Genomic DNA, 10402 nt, shown 5'->3' on the forward strand with positions numbered 1-10402 from the left:
TTTTGGGAGCAACTGAGTTCATCACGTCTTAGAATTTTGAATTAATTGCTATTAATTAATTAACTTTTTTTGCCTGCAAAATTTAAAGAACTCCTGTTTTGTGTTAATCTTTCCGACTTTTAACGTTATGTGTGTATATATATATATACAAATATATGTCTTCAACATTTTTTTTATATTTTGCACACGCTTATCATCATCCTCTTTGTAATCCGTTAATTACTTGCAAATGGGGGAAAAAATCACCCCGATAGTTTGCCATGAATAAATATTCTGAATGTTCTACAATTCAATTGGAATGCAAGTAGCTATGTTAATTGCTCAATTACAACCTGTGCTACTTTTTTAACGTAAAATTCATAGTGTGATTAATGTGATCATTTTTTGTGATAAATGAATTAATGCTTTAATCTTGTGCTGAACAATGTGGTGTAAGTGCCCAAAATGCATCATGTTTGTGTAGCAACTTAGCAAGAGTGTGACCTGTATGACTTTTAGCGACCCGCAGCGGGATTTCAACCGTTTGACGCGCCAGTTAGAATTGACTGTAAAAAGAAAACAAACACGTGAGTCGGTGGGGAGAATACTTTGAAGACCTCAATTCTACCGACACGTCTTCCGTTGAGGAAGTAGAGTGTGGGGACTCTGGGGTCGAGGTCACTGAAGTGGTTGGGAAGCTCCTTGGTGGCATTATGAAGATGAGATCCACCCGGAGTTCCTAAAAAATCTGGATGTTGTGGGGCTGTCGTGATTGCTATGTGGACTTGGAGAAGGCGTTTGACCGTCGCCCTCAGGGAGTCCTGTGGGGGGGGTTCTTCGGAAGTACAAGGTACCAGAGCCCCCTGATGCGGGCTGTTGGGTCCCTGTACGACCGGTGTCAGAGTTCGGTCTACATTGCCGACAGTAAGTCGGATTTGTTCCCAGTCAGGGTTGGACTCCGCCAAGGTTGCCCTTTGTCAGCGATTCTGTTCATAACCTTGGTGGAGAGAATTTCTAGGCGCAGGTTGAGGGGTTCCGTTTTGGTGGCCTCAGAAATGCATCTCTGCTTTTTGCAGATAATGTGCTTTTGTTGGCTTCTTCAAGCCGTGATCTCCAAATCTCACTGGAGCGGGTCACAGCTGGGTGTGAAGCGGTTGGGATGAGGATGAGCGCCTCCAAATCTGAGACCGTAGTCCTCAGTCGGAAAAGGGTGGCATGCCCTCTCCGAGTCGGGAATGAGATCCTGCCCCAAGTGGAGGACTTGGGGTGGCTCGGGCATCTGGTTCTGATGCCTCTCTGGAGAGGTATTTTGGGTATGTCACTGGCCCCAGGGTCGACCCAGGACACGCTGAGAGACCATGTCACTCGGCTGCCCTGGGAACGTCCTGGGATCCCATCGGAGGAGCTGGTTGAAGTGGCTGGGGAGAGGAAAGTCTGGGCTTCCCTCCTAAAACTGCTGCCCCTGCGGCCCGACCCCGGATAAGGATGGATGGGTCGTGCCCTTTCCCCCCCCATACGTTAACCTTTTTTCCCCTCGTTACACTTGATGAGAAAAGGACACACGCGTGTTCGATTGTGAAGTGTCGCAATGCATTTTAATAATGATGACAAATACCAACCATGAACAGTCGATAGTGTACATCAGTTTTCATGCTAATCATGAATTCAAAAGTAGAAACTGCACTAGACTCACTAATATACAGTAACATTTTCAATACAATTCAAATGACATTTCACTTTCTTCATAGAAATGTATGGGTGGGAAAATGATATTACATACGTATTACATAAAAGAGGAAAATAAGGGCCAGCAGATGCAAAAACAAAGAGCTGTCAGCAAGCATCAAGAAAGCCTGCGTGGGCTTCCAAGACCCCCAGGCAATGCCACGGTGCATCGAGGCGGTGGCGAAGGCATGAGGGAATCCAACCAACTATTGAAGATTGACATATGGTTTGAAAATAAAATCCTTATTTTTTTCCCCATGCAAATCACTGGGAAGTATGCGTGATGTTTTCTTCACATGATTCTATTTTTTTGAAATCCCGTTTTTTGTGGGCTTTATGAGCTGAACGCTTAACAAATAAATACTTGAAACCACTTAAAATGCGGGCCCTGAATTTATAATCTATGAAAGTTTGACTTTTTGAATGGAATTATGGAAAGGATTCCAATTTTTGAGGCTATTCCAATTTTTGGACGAGCACCGGCCCGCATACCCCAGCTGTAAACTTTGGAAGTTTTGGCTCAGTAAGTGAAATCTCATCATTGATCTCGCACGAACAGAACACATCAAGCAATTGAGACTTTTCAAATAGTTTATTGAGAGGCTTCATACTAAAAATGAACTCATGGCTGTAAAAAGTTACAAAGCATTATTGTAGACATTGATATTCTTTTGGTTCTTAAGACCCATTGCTCCAAAACGTTGGAAATCCTGCCATTTTGTTTTTAATCTACAAGTACAAGGAAACAAGCAGATGAGACGGGAAGATTTAAAAAGAACGGACCTGCAGAGTTCTTCCGTGGTCGTTGACGGCACAAAGTTGAAAGCAAACTCAAAAGTAGCCTTTCGTCTTAAGGGCGTCCGTACGAACGAACTCCGGCCGACGACTTCAACGAGGCCTCCTCAACGACATTTCAATCGATGCAAACAAACGGACGATGTCAAGCGCGCCTCACTATCGACGGGTCGGCATGAGAAGCTGCTTTGCCGTTACGGAATCCGGGAAAAGGTTGTGGTACGTCGGCAAGGGGACGTAGGCCGCCTTGATCATTTTTCCTGCAAGAGGGAAACGCGTGTTCATCTGCAATCATGTCGTCGTCGTCTGCGCTCACTTAAAAGTGCGTACCTGCAAACCAGCGTCCGTGAAGCGCGTTGACGGACGCCATCGCCGCCGGAATGGACGGACACTTCACGTACACGTTACCCTGCAAACAAGGGCTCGTTTGAGTCACAACCAAAAAGACATTTTCATATGGAAATGTGGACCTCGTCTGAGTGGAGTCCAAATCGGCTCACGTCGACTTGAACAAACGCAAAGCTGATATTTGCAAGTGTGAAGAGCAACATTCGGACGCGCCGGCTGATTGCGCAACCCCAATGGAAGAGGATTCACTTTTTCTGCCCGTCACAAGATTGCCGCAAACATAGATGAATATTTGAGATGCGTGAATGAATGTCCCCAACCTGTGATTGCAAACCAGTCGAGTGTGAAGTGGAGGGACGTCCTAATGGTTGCCATTCTCGCATTTGACAAAACATTACAGTCAAAATGTGTTCAAAAATGCTTTGCTCCAAATGTGGTTGTCGATCTTTGCCAGCAATGTCGCGCGGCAGGCAGAATCAGTGACGTAACTTGTGTCTTGTGACACGTCCGATTGTTTCTCGTGTCCAACGTACGCCTTCGCTCAAAAAGGTCGGGGGCGTCTCATCGCACAAATCCAACAATTGGACCATTTTGGGCCACCAAAACAAACAATGCAAAACTTGCTTTCACACCTGAGCGGAGCTCTTGTCAACATAAATGTGGACGACGCCTCCGTGCTTGTTGCACTCCTCGATGACATCATCTTGGATCTCGATGGCCCAGCTGGGATCGTTTTCACTACCAAAAACAAAAGCGCTGGGTCAACTCCGCAAACATTTCTCACATTGCGAAGGTCGGGGCCGACTTACGCTTGCGGGTTGAAGAGGTTCGACAGCTGAAGGCAGTGAGTGGCCAGCGGCTGCGACGGAAGGTTCAAAGCTTGGCTTTGTGAAGGAGCTGAAACGGCTTCAACATCAAGCCAACAATCAATCGAGCGCACCCCCCAAAAGCGCGTTTCGGACTTACCCGACGGGGTGGCCATGTTTCCGTACGATACCGAGCCGGTCATCTGCAGCGCCTGCTGAGCGGCCGGCGGGATCTTCAGACCCGTTCCTGCGGGAGCAAAGGCGGGTCAGGCTCAAAAAGCCAGACGCAAAATCCAAAGGCGGCGTTCCAAACCTTCGGCGAGCCGCGCCATGAGCTGCAGCCGGCCGGTGGTGCCGAGGTCGATGCCGGTCCGCTCCAGCTCGTCGTTGTCCAGGAAGGAGCTGGCCGTGGACGCGTCCGAGCGCTCCGTCACGTGGCCCACCTTCATCGGCCGGCCCGCCAGCTCGAAGCCGTTCAGTTGCTCCAGCGCCTTTTTGGCGCACTCGGCATCGGCAAACTTGGAAAAGCAAGCGGACGGGAACCATCGGGTCACAAACGCGTTCAGCAAATGGAGAGGCTGATATTCTTTTGCAGTAACAGAAATATTTGCATCAAGATAAAAATTAAGCGCATTTGTTAAAACAACTTCTCACATTTTCAACATGTACTGTAGCAAATAGACAGCTTTGTTTGGAAATGTAAATGGTTTCCCAAAATGTTAACAGAACTGAAATGTTAAAAACTTTCACCTATTTCCGCTTTCATTTTAACAAAGGCAAAAAGCAGCATCTCTAATAAAGTGAAGCGACATTTGAAATAAATATATACATAAAAATCTCCATGAAATGAACCTCGTTTTCAATTGCTCTAAATCTCTGTGCTTGTGAACGTAGCAAATTTGGGCTTCTTGTCAGAGTTGGTCAAATAAAACAGTGAACATTTGCGAGAAAACGTTCAAAATGTCTTTGTGACCAGCAAAAACGCTCTGTGACCATCTTGGCAACATTTGACAAACTTTGAAGAAAACGTCACTAAGTTTGCAAACATCCGCCGCTCAGAAAGACGACAACTTCATCGGCCTTCAGATTTGTACAAACAGCCGACATTCGTCAAAATGCTAAATATCGGCAGCATAATCGGACAATCCCTCCTCATGAAATATTGCGATCGAGCCGATTTCCTCACCGATATGAATCCGTATCCTTTGGAGCGTCCGGTTTCGCTGTCCATCATGAGCTGAATTCCTTCAATCTACGCAAAGAGCAGAAGATGACAAACACATTCAAGCGAGCGCTAAACTCTCGCCGAAATGCGGAAATCCATCCCGACCTTCCCGAAGGGTTCAAAGATCCCTCGCAGCATTTCCTCGGTGATGTTGAAGTGCAGCGAGCCCACGTAGAGCCGCATGGGACCCGCGCTGCCCTTCTGCAGATTGTTGGCGGCGGCGGCAGCGGCGCGGTTTTTCTCGGCCTGCAAAACGCCAAATCAATTAGCGGCGTGCGCGTGAAAGGTTTGCAAGCAGGAAGAGGCGCGCCGGCCCACCTGAGACGCCTGCACAATGATGGGCACGCCCAAAAGCCGCTGGCCCGTCAGCCCGATGGCCAGCGGCACCGAAGACGACTCCACAAACTCGATGTAAGCGATGCCTTTCGATCTCCGCGAATTCCGGTCCGAGATCATTCTCACGTCTCGTACCTGCGTGACGGAAACAATTCCAGACGTGGATTTTGTGCAGCGCGTGTGCGCATTTCCAAGCCGGCCGCTCGCTCGCTCGCTCACTTTTCCCACAGCCGAGAAGAAATCCTCCAGGTCTCGAGCTCGGATTCGAGCCGCCAGCTGCATGCAGAAAACGGTGCGGGCGTCTCGCTCCTCGGGCGTCAAATTGTCAATCGGTTGCCTGCAAACACAAAACAAGCGGCTCAATGAGATCCGGGCGGGAACCGTTCACTCATATGACAAGTTTGCTCGATCATATTGATTTGGTTATTAGCATAACTGGGAGATTTATTGTTTAAAAAACATTTCCAGTTGAATACATTTTGTAGAAACTTTATGTGGACGTACGCCGCCACCGTCAATTACGTGGCAACGCATTCAGTGCGTCGCGACGGCGACCGGCAAAACTTCAAAATAAAAGCCTCTCTTGGCATTGCGCTCCACATATGACTCGGTACGGGAAGGTTTATTTTGAAGTTGGCCTTGTTTTGCCCGACATGTCAAATATTCCCCACATGTAACGTGTTTTAGCGGATTTGTGGCTCTTACGCCGCAAATCCGGCGCCGTGCCGGACTACTTTCAGCCCCGGCGATGGTGTGTGCGGGATTGTGTGTAAGTTGGGGCTGTGCAATTCATCGAAATTCAATTACAATTTCAATTATGCACGCCACAAAAATAAAAGATTATTGATACTAATTTTGAGTGGTATCTTGGCACTTTTTTTTTTTTTTTTGAAATGACTCATTTAATGAATCTTGTTTGGTCCAAAAGGAAATTGCATAATTGGAGTGTTTCAAAGAAATTTGTCTGAGTATTTTTACATGTTTAAACATTTTCTTATTTTGTGCGAAAAAACAAATGGTTGTCCTAATCATGATTTCAATAATCACCTAATTAATAGTAACTCATATTTCCATCATAATGGAGCCGCCGTAGTGTAGTGAGAGGAGAAAACATGCTTTCGTGATAGCACAACAAAAAGTCCAGGTAAAAAAACGAAATAAATTCTATTGGCATTTTCGCAAAATCCTGCTGCGAAATCAGACATTTTCTACCACAAGAGAAGCTCCGACAGACGACACCAACATTGACAGAACTAAACCAAGAGTAGGAAAAGACTTTGTACCTGACCGGACTCTTCTCTTTCTTGACAGGACTCCGAGTTTTGGAACGCTTGCGTCTGAAAGCAACATTGTTACATTTCTTGAAAGGGATTCTCGACTCATTGAGACATTTTTCAGCAGCAAAAAGTGAACATTTTGTCCAGAATTAATTTGATAACTTCATTTGTCGCCGGGTTGCTTCGTGCTGAGCCGTAGATCTTCGGTTTTGCTTTCTTTTGAATGTTTGTTTATGCATGTCTTCTTTTTGTGTTCGTTGGTATTGTGTGTGTTTTTAAACTATGTAAAATGCATTCTTTGTAGGAAATGTGCGATACAAACAAAGAATGATTGATTATTTTTTCATGTACAATTATTACCTTTAAAAAGGATGATTTCCACTTGCTGTCGACTGAAGATGACATCACCCGTTTTGAGGAAGTAGTAACAACCAATCAGGGCTCAGTTTGCTAACCAAAAGATGATGTCATCGTCAGTCGACAGCAAGTGGAAATCATCCTTTTTAAAGGTAATAATTGCACAAGACACACAACGAAGCAATCAAATTCATTCTGGACAAAATAGTGACTTTTCACTGCTGAAAATGTCTCAATGAGTCACGTGTGGCTTTAAGCAACCATTTTTGTCAACATTTCCTACTTGCAGAGCAAGCCAGCGCTTCCCAAACGGCGCCATGTGGCGTAACGCCGAGTGTGCCGTGACGGATCACGGGGCTCGTTACTGCCAAGTAACGCCATTTGGCTGAAAATGACCACCGACATATCGTCGCACCTGCAGCCATTCACGCAGCAAAGTTATGGTTTCCTTTTAAGTCGATCCGCTTTGTGAATTTCGGATTAAAATGAATCATTATTTTAGCATTGATACTTTGTGCAGCTTTTTTGGTCGGCGGCGTCTCGTTAAGATTTGTCCTCTTTAAATGCAAAATGGGCGCCGTGGCTGATTGTTGGGAAACACTGGCCTAAGCCACACGGGTACGAAGGCACTCGGGCGACGTACATGGGGCTCTTTCGAGCTTTGTAGCGCCCCGCCCGCTCCCGGCTTCGAGAGCGGCTGCGATGGCGTTCCCGGCTGCGGCTCGGCTTTCTTTCTCGGCTCCGGCTCCTCCTCTTGGCTTTTTTTTTGTCTTTGCTTCGGCTCCGGCTCCTCCTTTTCTTGGAGGCCGGGCTTCTGCTCTTGCCTTGTCGCTTCCTGCGCGCAAGTCGTCAGAGAATTGGGGTTATTGTCATCCAGCGCGCTGTAATTTGGGAGAGCAAAGCGAAAACATACTTCCTGTTCTGTCCATCGTGTCCGTTTGCATGAGAAGACTTGACCTCATCCTAAGCAAGGTTGATAGAAGAACATCATGAGGACGTAGACGCAACATTTCAAGTCGTCATGGTAAAGGGGGAGGGGGAGAGACAAGAGAAAAATGCAGAAATGTTTCAATTAATAAGAATACTTCAAAATGTCCTTCTGTTGTGCCTGGACAGGCGTCCTTCCCCCAATTGCTGTTCTTAATCAAAGATGGAGGCTGTTTCCCTCACACACAACTTTGAGCTGCGTTGAGGAATTTCTGACCATTGGCCGCTCATCTCAACCCTTCCCCCTATTGCAAGTCGTACCAATGTCACTATTTGTGCCTAATCGTGTGACCACGCATGAAGCGGGGGTCGCTAAAAGACATCCTTTGTGGGGTTGGTGTCAGTCCAGTGATCTTCACCCATTTTCGTTCTTGGACTGTAAGAGCTCGATGCCACCTCTGTCACACATCTTGCCCTGAAGCAAACAGGGATTCACACTTCTTAGTAATATTGACGCCCAAGAAAAAAGAAAAGATTTTTCTTTTGAATCTTCTACCAGATTATGATCTTAAGTGTGCCGCTAATATGGTCTTGACTAATGTGTGCCAAGTCACGTAACAAAGAATAGAAGTACAGCTCATGTGGTGTTGTGCAGCATGCAAAATCAATATGCTGATACACATTCAAGTTAATGAGGCAAAGAGGCAGTATTCATGTTTATAAGCAAAATAAACATGTTTAACAATATAAGGATGGAATTAGCACAATGGTAAGCTTTACGGGAATGGACGTCTTTCTCAGTTTCAAGAAAATCTTACACAGCCTTGCTATTGCCATCATGCAGGTTATAAATGTGAATACTGCCAACTTTGCTGGCCAGGTAAGACGGGCCTAGCGCTCATTGCTATTCCCCTTGTTGCAACCGAATAGGGCCTGGGTGTTTTAGGTCGAATCTCTTTTAGTCCTATGGTGAACCACAGTACATCAGTATATGCACAATAACTACCTTCCTTTTTTTCACAGTTCACAGTGGAATCAAAGATGAATTCATGGGAGTAGAGGTGAGATATCATTAGGGAAGTCTATAAAGAGAGATAGATGCGGATTTATTTATAAACTTATAGCGGTTTACTCAAACACACCACACAACATTCATGTAAACTTTTGTCACACTTGTAATTATTATGAACGGCTCAAGTGTAGAACGTAAGCTTCATTCTTTGACCTTTCAACCCACCTTTCTGTATGGCGCCTCCAGCATAGCCTCAACATCAAAATCATCAGCCATGACGATCCTAAAATAGAACGAGGGGAGCAATTAAATCAGAATCACAATACATTTTGGCCATACATACTGAGCAGTGGTTATTTTTGCCGTGCCGTGCCGGCAACTCTCCCGCTATTCTTATTTTTTTTGCCGTGAATAGCTCTAATTGGTCAATTGCAGGAGTAAATAAATATTCTTTGCCTGCAACTTTACCGTGATTACAGTTACATGAATAGGTTATTTTAGTGTGATTTACAGGCTGTTGGGAACTGGTTATTTTGCCGCGAGTCGTGTAGGCTGGTACACATTCATCGGCGCATTATTTTTTACTTGTAGTTCTTGTGCGATTCACGGCCAAATAACGAGAAGTGGCGAGTTCCCGATCACGGCAAAAAATAACCACTGCGAAATTAACAAGCACACTAACACACATGTAACTTGAAGCCTTTTAAAACGCTGAAAATCCACAGTCTACGCTCGATGTTAAATAGAGCGTACGTCAATTGAGAAGAACACGAACAATACGCACGTTCGACGATCAACACATGCTACAAAGTCTTGGAGGCTAAATTTCGGTCGCAGCTACATGCTAACGCTAATTAGCTGCTCGGGCCCGTTGTAGCAACCGATGGCCCCGCTTTGGACAAATCCGTATAGACTTAGACGAATGCGTAATGTGATGAAAGCACACTGCAAACACCGTTAGCGCAAATGTTTAGCGAAATATCAGCACGATGCTACAGTTTCAAAACGTTCATTAAAAACGACCAGCTAACAGCAAAGGCTAGCTTACTTAGCAGACAATGACGATACCGTCTGGAATTGGTGAAAATGTGAGGAAAAGTCAAAATATCAGCGAGCTTTCCGCTGAAGAGTTTCTTCTGGGAGCCTCCCGTTCTGCAGATCCCACTAAAAAGTGGTATAAATTATTTCAAATAGCGTCGTCTTATGTAAGACGTGTTTAGTACACGAAGGCCAAAAAAAGCCAAAAGAACGGCCGTGGCCTTCACACACACACAACATTCAGCTTCCTGCTTCTTCTTCGTCGCTTATTTTCGATGGTTTTTTTTTGTTTTTTTTTTCATCTAAAGGTAGAACACTCTGCCATCTAGCGGATGTAGAAGACAATCGCACACTTACTGATTTGTCATTGTTTTCCAAAGTAAAAGCAAACGTTTGCAAAATTTTGATAAAACACAAAAGATACGTCTGTTTTCATGAAGGACTACAGGAATCAAGAGAAGTGCCACTGTCTTAAATTAGAGGATTTATATCATTTTAATTGAATGGCTCTCGAGTGATAATTTGATCACTGATTCGTTGTCAATTCATTTTGACACTGCTAACCTCAATGAACAGT

The 10402-nt window shown here is 45.2% G+C and overlaps 1 protein-coding gene across 3 annotated transcripts; it reads right to left on the reverse strand.

Annotated features, from left to right (window-relative positions):
* Positions 1-2277: 2277 nt before the first annotated feature.
* On the reverse strand, positions 2278-10092 carry rbm39b (RNA binding motif protein 39b). 3 transcript variants are annotated; one of them, XM_077566472.1, is made up of 15 exons: positions 9836-10092; positions 9013-9070; positions 7762-7811; positions 7492-7683; positions 6498-6551; positions 5434-5551; positions 5197-5349; positions 4984-5124; positions 4840-4905; positions 3967-4171; positions 3814-3900; positions 3657-3744; positions 3480-3585; positions 2830-2908; positions 2278-2759 (listed from the first exon to the last, which is right to left on the reverse strand). In XM_077566472.1, the coding sequence occupies exons 2-15, from the start codon at positions 9061-9063 to the stop codon at positions 2659-2661; spliced, it is 1491 nt and encodes a 496-aa protein (XP_077422598.1). In that variant the 5' UTR covers positions 9064-9070; positions 9836-10092; the 3' UTR covers positions 2278-2658. The 3 variants fall into 3 exon arrangements, with proteins under 3 accessions (XP_077422598.1, XP_077422590.1, XP_077422578.1); XM_077566464.1 differs by having other exon boundaries at positions 3657-3753; XM_077566452.1 differs by having other exon boundaries at positions 3657-3900.
* Between the last annotated feature and the right edge of the window lie 310 nt (positions 10093-10402).

The sequence above is a fragment of the Vanacampus margaritifer genome, chromosome 1 (genome assembly GCF_051991255.1).
Source record: "Vanacampus margaritifer isolate UIUO_Vmar chromosome 1, RoL_Vmar_1.0, whole genome shotgun sequence".
NCBI lineage: Eukaryota > Metazoa > Chordata > Actinopteri > Syngnathiformes > Syngnathidae > Vanacampus > Vanacampus margaritifer.

Coding starts and splice junctions, on each gene's coding strand:
- rbm39b (XM_077566452.1), bottom strand. CDS start 9,063: ATGGCTGATGATTTTGATGTTGAGGCTATGCTGGAGGCGCCATACAGA. Junction 7,812..9,012: donor TGGAGGCGCCATACAGAAAG/GTGGGTTGAAAG, acceptor AACCTTGCTTAG/GATGAGGTCAAGTCTTCTCA. Junction 5,552..6,497: donor AAAGAGAAGAGTCCGGTCAG/GTACAAAGTCTT, acceptor TTGTGTTTGCAG/GCAACCGATTGACAATTTGA.